We start from the raw sequence: 19,056 nt of genomic DNA, 5'->3' as shown, positions 1-19,056 counted from the left end.
CTGTTCACTCCTTGAACGTGCCTATCATCAGCATGTTTCAGCTTCCTGCTGTAAACCCAGCCCTCCTCACCCCGCTGTGTTGTGGCCCTGGGTCTCTCACCTGTGGAAGGTAACTCCCCGACATTAAGGGATGGGGAAGGGGGCTTTGGCTCCTTCACCCAATCCCTCCATCTCACCATCAGTGGAGCCGGTGCCACAGGGAGTCCTGTGCCCTGTGCGGGGTCTCACAAGCAGCCCCTCTGCACTCAATCACGTTTCCTCCTCCATTCATTTTCTACCTTCCAAAATTTTTTTCCTGCAGTTTCTCATTTGCAGTTCCTTGTGGATTTATTCCCTCCACCCTCAGCCCACCGCCTCCTCCCCACTGAGTGACGCTTCAGTAGGAGGGGGCAAACTCAGCTGTGTTTAACTGGAGGTCTCAGCCTCATGGTGCCATGTATGCATGTGTCCGTGGCACTGACATATATAAAACCCCGCCCCCAATGAAGCAGCCACTAATCTGCTTTCTGTCACTAAGATTTGCTTGCATTTTCTAGAGTTTTATATAAATGGAATCATATATATGTATTCTTATTATATGGATTCATCTCTGGATATATTTGAGCTTTATTCTATTTTTAAAAATTGTCTTTACTGAGGCATAATTTACCTACAAAATCACCAATTCTAAATGTAGAATTTAACCAGTTTTAATATATGACTATTGTCATGTAATCACCACTACAATCATGCTATAGGAACACATGAAAAGGATTATTTTTAAATGTAAGCCAAGATTCAAGGGAAGCACAAAGTGTATTAATTTCAGAGGAAGTCACGTGCTATCTGCACGCAACATTCAGAAATTATCCCACGAACACACACGAGTCAGTGGCACTTTGCCTCCTTTTAAACTTACACAGCTGTGAGAACTTGCAGTAGTGATTATTCACTTTGGTGCTTCAGGAAATAACTTCAAAGTGAAAGTAACAGGACGGGGTTTTTGAGGGAGTTAGATTAAAACCTAAACCATATTTGTGCACAATTTATACTCTTGATTCAGTCACCACAGTTAAACCTTGTCCCCAACCAGGTCATTCTTCTCAGAAGTGATTCACTATGGGAAGCATCACACAGCCCAAAAGTTTCTTGTCAACCCTGTTGTCTCAGGCCTCTTCCCTCCCCGCCCCCCCACCTCCCCTAGCCTCCAGTCTCTCCCCCTTCTATTCCTGCCTAAATTATATCACTGCTTATTAACTTTTCTGTCTTTCACCTTGTCAGTTAGGTTTATTCCTAGGTATTTTATTTTTGATGCAATTATAAATGGACTTGTTTTCTCGATTTCTTTTTCTGATAGTTCATTATTAGTATATAGAAACACAACAGATTTCTGTGTATTGATTTTGTACCCTGCAACTTTACTGAATTCATTTATTAGTTCTAACAGTATTTTGGTGGAGTCTTTAGGGTTTTCTATGTAGAGTATCATGTCATCTGCAAATAGTGAGAGTTTTACTTCTCCCTTATTAACTTGGATGTCTCTTACTTCTTTGTCTTGTCTGATTGCTGTGGCTGGGACTGCCCATTAATCTTTCTGAAGTCTTGCTTTCAGCATGCTGGAAACCTGCCTCAGCTCCCCAGGGCTCACAGGATAAAGTCTGAGCTCCCTAACGCCTAATAACCATCTTGGTGCTCCACCTGTTTGTGTTCATGGGCAGCTAGGAGCCCTTGTAAGAGAGTCAGGGGGCTGGGCCCAGTTATTGTTGCACAGGGGGATTGTGTGTATTTCATTTTCTCTGATCCCAGCACATGTAAAATGGCTTGGGTCTAGAAAAAAGGTGTTAGGACTGTATTTGTTGTAAAGGGATAAAAATTTACATCCTAAGCTTTATTTAGAAAATCTAATAAAACCTTTAATTGGCTATTATTTAAAAATTTCAGTATTTATGTGAATGTGGGGATTCAGATGTCACAAGATCTTAGAGGTTTGATGTTGCATGTGTAATTCACTATCAGATACACAGAATGACATGCCTGCCTTACTTTATGGAAAGGATCACCATTCATTCATTTATCCAAACATTCACTAAACATCTCGTGAGCACCTATTAGGCACTGGCAGTACAGAAAGCAGACAGATAATGTCCATACTCTTACAGAGCGAACAGATTAGTGGAATGAGTCCTTTCCAGAGTAAGGCTACGCACAGGAGGTAGAGTACGTTCTGGGACTTGTGGCAGACGCCCCAGTCCTGCCTACATCCCCTCAGCACTCACCAGGCAAGGTGAAGGCTTCTTCCTGCAACCGTCTCTCAGGGTGAGTGGGGACCGGTCTGGCCCAGTGGGGGTCAGGAGCAGGCTCAGCACCTGCATGGTGCAGGCCGGAGGGGGAATCAATGCCCTGAACAGCAGTCCTCAGCCAATGCCTAGTGACAATAGAGAGCTAACTACCCAGCGTCCCCACTCTCCAGGTGGGACATCTCTGAGGGTGTTCTATGCCGTCCTGGCCTGGGCCGCCGTAACAAAACACCCCGGAATGAAGGGCTTAAACAGCAGAATTTATTTCTCACAGTTCTGGAGGCTGGACGGCTGAGATCAGGGTGCCAGCAAGGTGAGTTTTCGGTAAAGCCTCTTCCCGGCCTGTGGGCGGCCACTGTGTGGCCGTGTGCCCGCGTGACTCCTTGTTGAGGGGCTCTCTCTCCGAAGGACAGAGACAGCGGGCCTCAGGCAAGCTCTCTGCTCCCTCTACTGAAGACCCTAACCCTCCTGCGGCGAGGACCCTCCCTTACGAGCTCATCACAGGCTCTTCTTAATTTCATCATTATAGGCTCTGTGTTCAAATAGTCATGTCGAGGGGTCAGGGCTTCAACATATCAGTTGTGGGGATACAGTTCCGTCCATAACATATCCTGCCTCCCAGAGTTCTCCGGTGAGACTAGTCCCCAGTTACCCATCTCCCAGCACCTTGGCCATTAATGCTCTCTCTGAACTGGCTCTTTTTCTTTCTTCTTAACTCCCCCATCTTCCTACCAGAGCTTCCTGAGACTTCCTCTCAAGCAACTGGTCTGCAGGCTTCAACAGCTAGGTGGGTGCTGGTAGTGTTTACTGAATATGGACACAGCTTCGAGGAGGAGGGCGAGCTGGAGGGGCAGGACATAATGAGCTCTGGGCCTGCTGTGCCTGTGAAACATCAGACTGGCGCTGAGTGGGCAGCTGGGTGTCCAGGCCTGGAGCAGGATCAGAGATGGGCCTCCAGACACTGGGCGGGGCAGGCATTCTCGAGCCACGTGAGAAATGTGACCTAGAAGGGCTCCACATTTTCCTACTTTCTGGTGTTCTAAAATAATATTTTAGAAGGACTGAGGGAGAATTAATATTCGTTGGGATCTTACTATGTGATGGGAATTACACTAGGTGTTTACTCTTTAGAACAGTCCTGAGAAGTGGGCAATATTATCTGCATTTACAGAGGAGGAATTTGAGGTTCAGAAAGGTGAAGTAACTTCTTCAAGGTCACATAGCCGGTAGCAGCTTCAGAAAAACTTTAGACTGCCTTATTCCAAATTTCATGTTCCTAAGGAAAATAAGCATCAACAAAGCATGATTCTGTTCCCATTCCCGAAGCAATTCCCAAAGTCAGGTGCATTCACTAGAAGGAGATTTCAATTTCAGGGTCCAAAGATTTCTCCCTGTGCAGCTACTCACCCTCACTTGGACAGCTCTCTCTCCAAAGGGTCCCCCTGCTGGTAATCCTATTGCGTATAGCTCTAACTAAAGTCACATTCTCTCTGTAGATTTCCTTTTTTCTGGATATACTTAAATGAAATCACATGATGTGTTTTTTTGCAATGGTTTTCCTCGCTAGTGGGTTGTATAAAAGATAAAATTGTTTAGTATTTCCTCAACATCATGCGAAGTGTACAGAGTCACCCCAAACCTTGTTATTTTTTACTTAAAAATACAGCACACTAAGGGAATAAAGAGGCACAAAATCTCAATTATAATATAAATTAGTCATGGGGATGAAAGTTCAGCAGAGAGAATATAATCAATAATACTGTAATATCTGTGTTGACAGATAATTACTATCCCAGGTGGGATGAGCATCTAATAATGTATGTAGATAACTGTTGAATCACTATGTTGTATACTTGAAACCAATATAATATGGTAGTCAACTCTACTTCAATAAAAATTAATGAAAATAAACATAAATCTGTATTTTTCAGAACAAAAAAATAAAATACAGCACACTATCCTGGATTTGCTAATACTGACATACTATCCTAAAAATGTCCCATTATTATTCCTTCTGCACTTTTTTTTATAGATATGCAATAAATTTACACATTTATTGGAAAGAATGGACATTGATATTATTCAATGTCACATATTTTCTATTCAGATACATATTATTTTCTTCCTAATCCAGTCTGTAAGGTCAAAAGTTTTGAGACTTAAAAAAAAAATGATTTATGTTTTAAATGTACTATCAGTATTAAACTTTTTTTGTTGTTATCATTAATATACAATTACATGAACAACACTGTGGTTACTAGATTCCCAGTTAACCTCTGTTTTGTGATATTTTTATACGGCACATTTTCCCATAGTCTGTTCTAAATCATTGTTTCTGATAGACAAGAATGCTACGCAATTGTATGTAAAATATTTGGAAAACAGTATAGAAATTCTTTAAAATACTAAAAACAGAACTACCATATGATCTAGCAATTCCATTTCTGGGTATTTATCCAAAAGAATTGAAATCAGGACCTCGAAGAGACATCTGCACCCTCATGTTCACAGCAGTATTATTCATGATAACCAAACTATAGAAACAATGCAAATGTCCATTTATGGGTGAATGGATTAAAAAAATGGTATATTCATACAACAGACCATTTAGCCTTACAAAAAAGGATATCCTGCCATTTGTGACAAAGTGGATGAACTGGAAGGACATTGGGCTAAGTGAAATAAGGACACGGAAGGACAGACACTGAATGACTCCACTTACACGAAGTATCTAAAATAGTCAAACTCATCGAAGCAGAGAGTAGAATGGTGGTTGCCAGGGGCGAGAAGCGGGAAATTAGGAGTTGCTGTTCAATGCGTGTAAAGTTTCAGTGACGCCAAATGCATAAATTTTAGAGATTTGGTGTTAAATATAGTGTCTAAATTAACAATATTGAAATGTACACTTGCAGTTTTGATAAGAGATTGTGAAGAGAGTAGATCTCATGTTGTATTCTCCTACAGTAAAAAAAAACCAAAACTGGAAAACAATTATATAAATAGTTCTTAAAAGATGAAGTCAACATCCATAGAATCATTCTCCAGGTGTAAGGTGTTGTTTTTCATATGATCTAATTCTTTTAATAAGTTTGTGGGAGGACGAGTTACATAGTGTGTGGGGGTGGGGGGGGGGCATAGCACCCGAGTCACAGAAGGCTCCAGAGATCGGGCAAGCTGGTAACTTCAGCCAGGGGATGAGGTCATTCTTCTCGCCAGTCCCTGCAGTTTTGCAAAAGGCAGAGCCTGAGATACCTTTCTTGGACCAGAAACTAGGCCTAAGTGAGAGGCCCTTAGGCAGAATACTGGAACTGTGGTCAGAAGTTCATCCTGGAACCTGTGCCCATCTTGACTTCTCCCACCATCCTCCACACTGCAGCCAGAGCGAAATTTTGTCACCGTAAGAGAGCCCGGTCTAGAGAGCCCATCACACCCTGCCCCTGCATGCTTCTCTGGCCTCCCGTTTCCCTCCTCTCCTCCCTCTGGAACCCTATTATTATTTTACAAAGTCACTCAGGTTTCTCCTATGTTTTACTCTAGAAGTTTTATAGTTTTAGCTCTTAAGTTCAGATCTAGAATTCATTTTTAGTTAATTTTTTGTATGGTGTATGGTCAGGTGTAACTCTGGGGGGAAATATATGTTCCCAGCCCGGGGCAAAATACCTTGAAACCAAAATCAGTCAGATGGAGAAATAAAGTGGGAGAAACCCATTAATGGCTTACACACAGTGGTCCACTTCTGCTCGGCCGTGTCTCTCGCAACCCGGCTGCAAAAAGGGACCCCAGCCAACCACTCTGGTCCAGATATGCCCTTGCTTCTCCTTTTAGTACCTATTGATATAGAGATGGGCTACTTCTCTTCAGCTCTTGGAAACACCTATTGATAAGGAGATGCACTAAGGCCAGGCGAGAGATTCTGGAAATATGGCAATTTTACCCACATCAGCTCAAGGCTCCTTTTTCCCCAAACAGGTATGCCATAGTTACAGTAGCACACCTGTGGGGAAAACTATCCTTTCCTCATTTATATATTTATATGTGTAAATTTGTATTTATATCTATTTCTGGAGTTTTCTGTCATGTTCTACTGATTTGCATGTTTATCCTATGTGGTCATATTTTAAAACTGCTGAAGCATGTAGCAATTCACTGTGGCTGAACTGCTCTGATGACATCACGCACTGAAGTCCTCAGGCACAGTGCATATCACATGTGTCTCAGGCTCCTGGGACATGACACTCTGGCTCCAGATTACCATCTGGGCCCCTCTCCTTCAGAGACAACAAAGAGATCATGAACGTAATTTCAAAAATTAGGAGGTAAGTGGGAAAAAAAGAGACGTTATCTCTTTCTGCCAGCATTCTGGTCATTCAAGTTCAACTTGGTTTGAAGAGATGAAGAAAACAGGGTGCACTGCACAGCTATGCTTCTAGCCTAAAGGAAAAAACTGCAACCCTTATAAATAAAGTGGGAAATAATCCCATTTTATAATATTGGAACATGCCAATGGACACTGGGTCAGAACATAATCCCCTCTAAAGTTTCTCACCAGGCCAGCTTAAAAGTGATACATAAACTTGTCCTCTCAAGAGAATATTTTGTTTCATGACTTTTTTTTGGTGTGTGTGAAACAGAATTTAATTATTTTGAATTTGTTAGGGATGTAGTTTTTGTTTAAGAAGTTATAATGGGGCTTTTCTATTTCTCAAAAGTAACTGTTGTAAGATTTCTGATTCACTAGAAGTTTGAACTGGTTTGCACAGTCAAAGATTAATCACTAGCTCAGGTCTCTAAAATTATTGTGATATTTAATATTAATACATTTAGTTGATTGCCTTCTGGTCTATTTGCAGAGGTAGTGATCCTCAATGAGACTTGATGAAAAATAAAAAAAGTATAAAATGTTTAGCAGTTGTGCATACCAAACGCGTTCTTGGTGGTTTTGCCAAAATCAACCAACATATTTGGCTTTTTCTGCCACAAAAACTCTCTTACCTCTATTTCTGCATCATTCAATATGGCAAGGCTAACAGAAAATCAAGGTCAAATAAGGAAATTCGGCAAATGGTTTTTATCTGGCTTCACTGATTACCAGCTGGCAAACACCCTAAGAAAAACTGCAGCGGAGATAAATGTTAGGGTAAAAGGACATTTTTGACCCTGGGCCCAGGCTCTCGTAAAAGAAGCAGGCCTAAGATTTATAAAAAATGATTTGGGAATGAATTCAAGGTGCTGAAGAACCACAAAGCTGTTTTCCATTTAACAAAAAAATCCCCTTGCTTTAAAAACTTTTGGTGGTAGCTTTTTTTCCCTCCTGCATCTGCCCTCTGTTTAATAATTTTACCCCATAATTCCACTGTTATTCTAGGGAAGACCAAGTAACTAAAAAATCTTTATCAAACGTGTAGATCACAGCAAATTATTGACATTTAACAAATACACAACACCGATAGAATAAAGGGAGGTTCAAATGAGATAGAACACAAAAATTTACCTCAACCTGGCTAATTATGGGGTGACTTTTTACTGTGAGAAAAACTCTTTTACCCAAACGTTAACTAGTATTTTTACGGACTACTTCAGTTCCCTTCCTTTAAGAAGTTCTTAATGTTATCAATACGACACAGCAGTAATCACAAAACATATGATGCTCTTTATTTTTTAAAAACCAAATTCAAGAATGCCAAACAGATGACTTCTGAAGAGAGCGGAGGCCCAAGAAAGCAACTCACTTCGTCTTCCCAAGACAAAAAAATAAAAACCATTTGCTGAGTTTGGATGTAACTAATGGAGACAGGTGCTCCCAGGATGCAAGAAATTGTTCTGGGGCCGAGAATGAACAAGACTGCAAGACAGGAATAAGGAGACTAAAGGTTGCAGGTGTGTAATCTTTTTCCCTTCGAAATAGGAGAGAGCCGCAAAAAGCAGCGGCAAGGCAGAAAGACGGAATCCATATGGGTTTTCTTGAGGTTTAGGTGCAAAAAAGGAAAGCGAGAAGGTAAGCTGCGTCGAGGCCTTTTAGAGCTGTAAGTTACCATATAAGCATATATTGCAGGGGTTTGCAATTCAGTTTGGAGCTAAACCCAAAAGTACTCTTGCACAAAACGAGAGCCAGCATTAGAAAAGCAGGAAGCAAGTCCGCGGTGGAAGGGGCAGAGTGAGGCCCAGGAGGGCGGGACCCCCATCCCGCACACACCCTTTCCCCCATCCGGCCAGTTTGAAAATTAGCGACCGGTCCTCAGGTCGCATTTTACAGCAGAAGAAATGGACTGAGGCCAAAGTGACCGGCTCGCGGTCACAGCACGGAAGCCAACGCCGCGTCACTACACAACTCACCACCTCCCGGAGGCAGGGGGCACGCGCGCTGGGGGCCGTAGGCTGAGCGAGCGGGTCCCGCGGAGACAGGGCTCGTCCCCGACGCGCGGCCGCCAGGTGGCGCGCCCGGCCCGCCGCTCGCGGAGAGGTTTGTGGGCGGGAGGGGTAGGCCCCGCGCTCCGGTCGCCGTGGAAACGGAGGGCGGGGCAGCGGTGAGGGGCGGGGCCTAACCCCCCTGAGTGCGTCCTGCGGGCGCGCAGCTGTGTGCCCGCACCTGGCAGCGCCGCGGAGGTGCGCACCCTGGCGGGCCCCCTCGTCCAACCCCTGACTCCTTCCGATCCCCACAGGACTTCGCCCGCATCTCCGGCCCACCCCCACCGGCCCTAGCGCGCGCTCTGTCCCCGGACGGGCCCGGGGTCTCCCTGCGGAGGATCCCCCGCCCCCGGCGCCGTTCCCGGACCGTTGGGAGCCGCTGGGCGGGGCTGCGGAGGCCGCCCCTTCCCCTCGCACAGGAGACACGGGGAGGAAGCCCTGTGGGTGGTGTCGGAATATTAACCTGTCTGCCTTTCTGCCTTGCCGTAGAGCCCCTGGACACATTGCTTGCTTGCCCTTCTAGATCTTGCGCTCCTGGAGGGCAGGATCTGAATTTGGTTCAGGTTTGTAAACTTCCCGCTGCCCTCGCTGTCACTAGCACACAGTAGGTGCTCAGTAAACGAATAATGCTTTCCATTTGTATGGGGCTTTATCTCTGGACAGTTTTCCCGAAGCAGTGGAGCCTCATGAATAACCCCGACAGAGTAGGAAAGATGGAAGAGAAATCGAGTGTCGGAGACGTGTAGAGATTGGTCCACGGTTATAAACGCAGCAGTGGAGGAGCTAGGACGGGCCTCAAGCCTCTGCCGCTTAGTGCCCGGCTCACGGGATCCCCCAATCTGGGGAACGCCTTTCGAGTGCGGACCTCACCCAGCCCCGCATCCTTCTCGGTGCCAGCACAGAGCCCCTCATAAGTGTTCTTTCACCCGCACCCTTCCAGTCCTGAGGTCTCATCTCCTCTCCCTTCTTGCTACAACATCCTTCTGAACAGAACGCTGGGTTTCTTTCTTTTACTAATTTGTTGGATTTGTATGGTGTCTTGTTTCCTCACTCCCCTTCTTCCCGGACAATTAAGTCTTTGCTGGGCGGAGAGAGTTGAGGAAGTGGTTGAGAGGTGGGAAATGTACCATTTAAGGGAAAAAAAAAAAAAAGATTTCTGTGAAGGCAGAGAAGGAAAATAATAGTGCTAAGTATTTATCAGTGTGTGATAATTGCTCATGGTTATCCGTCTCTCCACCCACAAGACCCTGCCCAGGAGATCCTCTTTATATTCACCACTGCTCTTTGCAGATACAAGCCTTTTTGTTCTCATCATGAGAGTATGAAAGTATACTTCATGTATTTCTATTACCTCACACTATTGTTTTCATGATTGTTTTCTTTTTTTTTTGATATTTCTAAAACTGAAGGACAGCAAGAGTTGGGAAAAAATGAAGTTTTGGTTGTTAGAGAAGTTAGTATAATATGCCGCATTTCGAACTATTATTAGCAGTTCTGGATCAGAAGATAGACCAAATTGTAAGTGAAGAATCCAGTAAAATTTGCGAGCTACAATTCAAAAATATGCCACTGACCAAAGGATTTGTATTGGTAAAGAGAATATATGGTAATATAATGCACATCATCCATCATGCGAGTGAAAGTTAAAAATGTCCTTCATCCAGATATTTTTAAATAACTTGATTTGTATATGGTTGTTTACCGTATCTCCCAACTGGCTGTATTTTACATTTTAAAGCTATTGTGGCCTATATATACATCATCTATACAAAAAGAAGTCTGAAATTTTTTTAAGCTAACTTTTAGTATAGCACTACTGAAAGTCTTTAAATTCAGTTGTTTTTTTTAAAAAAAAAACATGCTGGAAAGCATCTCTAAAACAAAAATTTTATTAAAATGTCTTCTGGCATAAGTGAGAATTTGAATTTAAAAATGTTACTTACCAAATGCAGGTTATATACAACATTATGAAATAGGGCCACTGTTAAAGAAGGGAGCACGCATTACTTATAAGGCAGTCATTCACATCAGACGTTTATTGAGTATCTGGTTTGTATCCACGGGAGATGTTGGCCTAAGTGCCAATATCCATTTTTGAATTCCCAAAGGTGAGGGTTTGTTGAAGTAGTTAGTTGTTATTCACTAACTAATATTCACTAGTTATATTTTGTTGAAGATGAGTGCCATGACTGTTTTTAAACATATAGTGCAATGAATACTATAGTAAGATACATGTCTTTTAAGTTAGACTGCTCTTTAACCAAGGCTTTTGGAAGTACTGTATTATTATTATTGCTGCTGTTGTTAATTATTAGACTTACGCATTTGCATTTTGCAAATGCAAAAGTACATTTTGAGGTGATGGCCTTAGGTCATTGCAAAAATGAAACTATAAACTATAGCTAATGGCAGAGTCAGAACTAGACTTCAAGACTTCCAACACCCATGTAAAGATGTTTTAACCTTATCATTCTCTCAATCCCTGATGGAATCTTATTCAGAACTTTCTTCTACTACTAATGTTATTAAGCAAATATCTTCTGTTTTAATCTACATTTACATAAAACATTAGCTAACCAATGTCAGGATCCATTCCAAATGTCCAGGAAGGTGTTAGGACAGAACTGCCATGCCTCCCAGCCTCCACAAAATTATGAAAGGAGTTATTAGGAGGCTCTGGATAGTCAAGGCCCCACAATGTCACAGAAAAAGCACTAGGAGATTTCTAGATATTGATTGAGGATCCTGCGACTGCTCAGGAAGCTATGCACTCTCTGGCTTTTGAGTAATGTTACAGAGTCAAGGAAAGCATTTGGGGGTAGGGATAACAGTACATTTGAAAAAGTGGCTATTAAATGTCCATTTTTACTAAACAGATTTCTTCTCACTGAGAAGCATTTGGGGAATATTTTTTGAAACATTTTCCGACAGAAAGTGATTATAGAGAAAGTGATCAAACCCAGCCTCCTCACCCACCCTCACTCCACGGACTTGGGATACTGAATGCCCAGAGTTGGGAGAGGAAAACAGACACAAAGGTCACACTGTGGGCAAAGATCTCTGCAGCATTCGTTACCTGCACAATTTTGCTAAAGTCTTTTTGAAGTTGCTTATTATTTTTTTAGAGTCTGGCTGGAGTATGCTCCTTTCTTATCAGTCTGAGTAGAGATCTTGTCTCTTCTGTATTTTATAACTAAGGGCCAGGTAGAGTGCCATGCTAAGATCAGGCACTGAATAAAGGTTTGTAGTTACTGACAAATTTGGTCTCCATTTGTCAGGAATTATCCAAAGTGAAATCTTCCTGGAAGATAGTTATATTACTTTATGAATATTCTTCTGGATTCTCACCCTTTACTGAGATAGAAGTCCCCTAGGTGGTTAGGAACTGGAAGCCCTTGTAAATGTTTATGAAATCCCCATTGTTAGTGAAAGATTGGCAAATGCAAAAGTACATTTTGAGGTGATGGCCTTAGGTCATTGCAAAAATGCAACTATAAAGCAGGCAATCCAACTGGCTTACTAATTTTCTGGAAAGTACAGAAAACAGTATGGTTTATGCATAAATCATTTGTGCTTGGTGGATCCATATTTTTGCTCATATTTTATTAAAATCCTTTGCCATGAATTACAGTTAGATAACTAACTGTACATTAGTCAGAGAGCTGAAAATGTAAGAGCCAGGTAACAGAGGTCATTCCACAAGATGAGGTCATGTTTTCTCCAAGCACCAGATGCATCCCACAGGTGGGAACCATAACACTTGATTTCTTCCATATTAATCAGAAAGAAAATTAGAGATTAATGTTGACATTTGTTTTAATTTATAAATAAAATGTTTTATAGTGAGTTATTGTAACACTGGTCAGCATGCCATCTTTCTGTGCAATAGGTTAAAAATTCTTATTATAAAACAAAATAATATGACAATTCAACTTTGCATCTGAAACAAAAGCAATTTTGTTTTAGCTGACTAGTTTCTGTGAACTGTGATGGTATAATGACACATTTTGGTACGTAGGTTATGGAAAGTCTCAATACTTCAATATCTGGAAAGATGCTACTTAATACATTACCTTATCTTAAGGTATTAAATAGTTTTGTTGTGTCACCTGTGGGCTTTTTGGTTGGAAAGTATTGTAATATATTTGTGTTCACATATCCTCATTAGAATATAAACATATTTGGTTGGTAAAGAAATGTCTCAAACACAAAGACTAAGCCTCTTTGGAGGTCTGTGTGTGAGCAGTGTATCCACAGGAAAACTGTTTTCATTTCAGAGAGATTTTCCACAGTCATTTTAAAGATCTACGTAGATTGCCAATTCAGTGACTCAAATCAGGGGTGCAAACTGCATGGATTACTTTACACATATCATTGTACTTGGCAGCAGATAGACATCCTCTGCTTTACAGGTACCTGGAATTTGAAGAAGCATGATTGGAACTTTAACTAAAGGGGCATAATACTTATTAAGCTCCTTCTATATATCAGACACTACCTTAAACATTAACTTATTTAGCCCTTACAACAGCTTCTAGAATAAGATTTTTGTTCTCACTTTACCAATGATGAAACTGAAGCTCAGAAAGATTAAATAACCTACACATGGTCACATAAAAAAATAGGTGGTGCATCTAGGATTAAAACTGCCTAATTCATCTATCCATTTATTAATTTGACAAGCATTTATTGTGCATTAATTTTCTAGGTAGGGAAATACTAGAATTATATCCCCAAATGGAGTTTCTAACCATTTAAACAAATAATTACAAAGGTTATGTTCTTTCTACTGTACTCAACTACTAAAACATTGCCTACATAAAAGTCCCCAGATTAGAGACTTTTTTTTTTAGATGAATGAGAACTTAAAAGATAAAAATCTATTAAGGAAGACTATAACCTGAGAAATATTTAGTTGCCCATACCAAATCCATGAAGTGCTGCTGCTTACTATAAAAATCTGTGAAAAGTGGGCCTGATTTTCCGTCTTAAAAAATATTTTGATAATTTTTCATTATTAGATGCAAAAGTAATTCATAGTTGGTAAATAGTTACAGCTAATAATAATTCATCATTATTATTATTTTGCATTTGTAAACCTCTTAATCATTTAAAAAACACTTTAATATGTACTTTTATTTGCTTTTTAAAGCAACTCTGGCCAAACCTAATTCTTTTGGATCCTAGTTTCTTGATGCTCATAGTAAGTGATGCTTTTGTTTTGCCTAATTAAAAAAAATTAAGAGATGTTTATTGAGCTGCTTCTATATGCAGTGCACCCTGGCCAAATACTGTGGAGAAACAAAATGACTGAAGAAATTCGTCTTTGGTCTTAAAGCCGCTTGATGGGGCAACAGATGTAGATGAATAACATAAGGGAGTGAATACGTTAGAAAGTTTCAGGTTGGGGAATGCTGTGCCTGGGCTCAACATGTAACTCACCAGACCCAAGACTCCCTTCCATTCGTGAAGTCCCAGAATTGTGGATGTTAGCTCTGGAGAGACAGAAGCAGTCTGAATGGACAAGCCAGTTTTAAATTGAGTCCTGCAGTAACTTATCTTGAATTAATACAAGTAGAGGGGCAGACAGAATTAATTTATTTTCCTGTCTCTTTTCTAAACAGGTATATTTCTTACTAGCTAAGCAACACAATGCAAAACACAGCGAAAACAAATAAAAAGGACATTCAAGATGAGCCACCCAAAGAAGTCAAATTGCCTACCAGTGAAGCACTTCTAGACTATCAGTAAGCTTAGTTTATGAAATCCAGTTTCCCAGATGTAAATGCCAATTGTTGTTAGACTCATATAACCCCAAATGGAAAATCAGGCACTCAAAACTGTCAGGGGAACTGGATTGGAGGTAGATTGGAGATATAATGCACTCTTGGGCTATGATCAGATTTTTTTAAGTTTTTGGAACTTTTTAACTATAAATAGTCCAAGTAGTAGCTATAAAACAGCATTCTAAGTAGTTTGGGCTCTCTCTCTCCTCCCACTGTATTACTGGCCACTCTTCCATATATACCCAACAGCTTGCTGGCTTACCTCTTAAAATACAACATAGAAGAGTTAGCATACATTTATAGAAAAGGAAAAGAGGAAATTTGTTTAAATTTCTTCCAATTCTAGACATTCCAATTGGCATTATCCCAAATGGCTACAGATCAAATCCAAATGATTTAGAATTATTTTCAATAATAATAATATTTCTTAATGTCTCATTCTCAGGAGCTAGAGACAAACTAGATGTAACACCTATATTTTTGTTTTATCCAACTAATGGATAGTAAGCCCCTAGGGAGCTTTTGAACCTCAACTTTCAGTGTGGGGTAGGAGTTGTGTGTAATCCTTAGTGAGTGAATGAATACATGTCAGTCTTTTCCCAAATAAAAATGTACTTCATTCATGTACTTATTGAATATCTACTTGAATGTTTACAAGGTAAGTACTGGGTCCTGGAAGACAACTGTACAGCAAAGCACCACATGGTCCCTGCCCCAATGAAGCATGGGAGACAGATGTTAAACAACTGATTGAAGCTTTTTAAAAAAAATGACATAGCTATAATTAAGGTGCTCTCAAAGAAAAGTGAAGGATGCTGTGTAATGGTATAACTAACGGACTTGATGCAGTCAGAGTGTTGCCTGGCAGCTGCATCTGGCAGGTCTCTCCCTGTGCTTCAGGTAAAACTTCAGCCTGGATGGAGGAGGTTTCTTGACTCTGAACAAGAAAGAATTTTCGAGCAGGTAGGAAGAGTGTAGGTAGAGAAGAAATTCATTAGAGCAAGAGTAGTAATGAATGGCAGTGGCCTTGTAGGCAGCTGAGGGCAGGAAAGTGCAGAGAGAGGGAGCAGGAGCTTGGGGAACTTCTTGACATAGGGAAATCTCCCTTGCCAGCTCCTGAAGCCAGGGTCACCTGGCCTCTCGTGTCTACTTGTATCTGCACGGCGTGGGGGCTAGCCCCTACCACCCCAGAATTTGGGGGAGCTGTGGAGCGCAGGATGGAGTGAGATTGTGTTCTGAGAGCTTTCCAAAGAGAGATTTTCAGGCAGCTCCTGCAGCTGCAGGTCCCTCTGGGTCACCCAGGTGATGGGAACTTGCAAGGCCCAAATCTGAGCTCCCAGCAGCCCCTTCCCTCTTATCAGGACTAAAGCAGAGACAAGAGTGAAGACTTAGAAATAGAATGAAATAGCAAAGAAACAAAGATGCTTACCATTGGAAAAGTGCAGAGAGACAAAATGCGATTAGGTTCAGCAGTAAGAAAGCTTTATTTAAAGTTACACACTTAAAGAGAGAAAAAGGTGTGGGTGTCCTCAGAGAGGAAGCATGCTGAAAGGTTGGGGGTTCCCTCTTTTAAAGATTTTTCAAAGGGCCAGGGGGTATAAACTTGTCAAGTGGTCTCAGGATGCTTATCTCTGGTGAGAGACACCATGTATCCCCTGTTATCAGTACTCCAGGTAATTCTGCAAAAGTAACACAAGAAATGTACTGATCCGGTTCCTCCCCAGGATAGCAGCTTCCCTCTGGGAACATACCAATCAAGACCGCCAGCCCTGTCCCTAAGGTGGTGTGGGTAAAACTGCAATATTTCCAGAATCTCTCACCTGGCTTTTGTGCATCTACATATCAACAGGCGTTTCCAAGGGGTGGAGAAAAGTACCATCTCCATATCAATGGATAATTATGTGGGCGAGCAAGGGTTTATCTGGACCTGAGAGGTTGGCAGGGAGCTGTATTCACTAGCTTCTGCCACAGCAGGGGAGGGAGAGACGTGGAAAGACTCCTTATAAGCAATATGTGGGTTTGAAACTTTATTTCTCCTTTTGACTGATTTTGGTTTCAAAGCATTTTGCCCTGGGATTTTCCCCCTCCCCAGATTAACAGGTGGGCCGAGTTATTGTCTGTTTGCTAAAGAATATGTTAGGTATCTTACTTCCTAACTTCCTGGCTTTTAAAATGGGATCTTAGCCTTAAGATAAAATCCCCCGTTATACTGTTTATATCTCAGCATGTTCGAAAAGTTAATCATGATGCTGGTCTCAGGTCCCCATCCTGTATTAAGGGGAGTCAGGGAAAGCTTGTTTGAGAAAGCAATGTTTGAGCTTAGCTCTGGAAGATGGACAGGTATTATGGAGATAAAGTGGAGGAGAGAGAGGCTTTTGGACAATGCTGGAGTGAGATGAGCTTTTCACCGTCCAGAAACTAAAAGAAGGCAGAGTGTGGGGGAGAGGGCAGGAGCTGACTCTGGTGGTTTAGGTGAGGGTCAGATAAGCAGAGCCCTGTGGAACACTCAAGATTGGGGAATGGAAGCTGTAGCTCTGGGAGGAGGGGGTTCCCAGCTCTGGGCAAGTTCACTATGATTTCATGGAGACCAGTTCCGTTGTCAGTAAAAAGGGGCTCATACCAAGCTTTATTCTTACGGCAGTCACCTGGCTGCCTACAAGCGGCAAGCCCATGTCTGTCTCTGGCCTGGCTCCAGCCTTTGCTCCCCATGTGCTGCCTGGTGCTGCTTCCGCTCCTGGCTCCTGCTCCACTCCCTTCGGCTCCCCTCTTCTCCAGGCTCCCTTCTCTCTTCCTAGCACAGGGTTCTGCTGCTTCCCTCTCTGCTTCTCTCAAGGCTCTCTGCTTCTGCTTTGGGCTCCATTCTACCACTGGATGGAGCTTTTCTTAAAGTAATATCAGCCCATAAAAAGCTTACTGCCAACGGGTATGCAAGTAGGTGCCTGTGAAACAGGCTAAGTATTACCTCATCGCATATATACAGTGGGCAAGATTAGAATCAAGTGAGAATCCTGGCCATGGAATTTCCATTTTCCCTATGGAAGCATTTACTGGAGAGGGACAAGGCTGAAAGGGTGGGGCTGATGATGCTAGTCTTTAAGAGAACTGTTTTTAACACCTTTCAGGGAAAATCCATCTCCCTCTTCTTGAGAGACTCCAAATCTATTCAAAAGTTATTTTTAAAAGGCAAAGAGTGAATGCCTCAGAACACTAAGAGAGAAAGACCCATGGGAAAGGACTTTTAAGAAAGTTCCCTTTTACTTTCTACTTAAGATGACATTAAGTAATAACTAGATACTATCCATACTCATTTCTCAACACAACTGAAAACTTCTCTCATGTCTTCCTGGGAGAGGTAGATAAAAAGTCAGGCTCTGTTGAGTCCAACCTGGCTCTAATTTGCTCCCATGGTTTCAGTGATGACATCCAATTACAACTTTTTCTCTCTCTTTTCAGTCAACCAGAGGCCAGTCTTTCTCCTTTTTAACAGAGGTTTACAAAGAAGCAAACATTAAAAAATTCTTATGATCTAGTACAAGATATGATTTGAATATTCCATGCTTTGTCCTCTTTCCTATGTTGAAACTAAATAAATAATCCCATGGACTGGAACAGCCAAGGCCTTCCTGCACCATGCTTTTTTGCTAGTGACACTTTACTCATTCCACATGCTCCCAGGTGACAAAACTTTTGTCACATGACAAATAGCCAAGACACCCCCTTCAACATCTGATGAAGGATTGTCCTTTGGTCCCCTAGCAGCATCTTATATTTCTCTTACACAATCTTAATTCCTAATGAAGAGATGAGAGCACATAGTATACAGTCAATGATTTCTGAACAATTGAACTTTAAAAAAATCTGTTCCAAGAAAATAAGGTCATGAATCCCTAAGTTGTTTGTAAAGAGCTGAGACTGCCAATATTAAATCTATAAAGTGATCATCTCTAGGTAATAGTGGTTTTTATTTTTTCCTTTATACTTGCTTTCTCCCCAGTTTTCTGCCATGAGTATGGGTATATAGAAATAGGTGTGGATATAATCATGGGCAAAAAAAAAAAGCAGATAAAAGTGTAGACTTTTTTTTAATCCAGGTTTTCCCACCCAGAGTTTTCAATAAAATTGCATGGTGGAAGAAAGTTGACACATTACTAATGTTTTAATAATACAGTGAGGGAAGGAGAAAGGTGACACATGGTTTTACTAACAATTTCATAGCACTGTGCTTTAGAACAGTACTCTCTTTCAAACCACTTTAATATACTTTACCTCATTGGCTTATAATCCCTCTTGCTTCAGCATTTAGTGTGACATGTGGGTTATACAGCATCTGACGGAAATATGAAAAGGAAAATATACAGAAAACAGTGAAGCTTGCATTCCCTCAGGGTCTAGTAGTGTGGAGTTCTGAAGTTCAGCTTTATCTGCCTCATGGTAAATCCATCTCTTTGCAAGATCTTAAGATCTGAAGTATATTTCAAGGAGAGTCTCAGCTAAATTAGACCAGCAACTAGCATGTGCTCCACAAGGGGGGCAATGACTGCCAGAACCTTTAGGGCATCTCAGAATTCCCAAGGCCTGCTGATGCCACT

The 19,056-nt window shown here is 41.6% G+C and overlaps 1 protein-coding gene across 5 annotated transcripts in view; it reads left to right on the top strand.

The window, feature by feature from the left end:
• Positions 1–8,834: 8,834 nt before the first annotated feature.
• The window catches only part of CCDC83 (coiled-coil domain containing 83), a 47,564-nt gene continuing 37,342 nt past the window's right edge, over positions 8,835–19,056 (top strand). The window contains exons 1-3 of one of the 5 annotated variants that reach the window (XM_073215930.1): positions 8,835–8,879; positions 9,171–9,244; positions 14,306–14,428. In XM_073215930.1, coding sequence (XP_073072031.1) covers positions 14,334–14,428 — 95 coding nt within the window. In that variant the 5' untranslated portion in view covers positions 8,835–8,879; positions 9,171–9,244; positions 14,306–14,333. The other 4 variants (XM_073215934.1, XM_073215932.1, XM_073215931.1 and 1 more) reach the window with 4 other exon arrangements.

This window comes from Manis javanica, chromosome 11 (genome assembly GCF_040802235.1).
Source record: "Manis javanica isolate MJ-LG chromosome 11, MJ_LKY, whole genome shotgun sequence".
In the NCBI taxonomy this organism is placed as follows: Eukaryota; Metazoa; Chordata; class Mammalia; order Pholidota; family Manidae; genus Manis; species Manis javanica.
The sequence above is the reverse complement of the archived record's forward strand: the minus strand, read 5'-3'. Positions and strand labels throughout refer to the sequence as shown.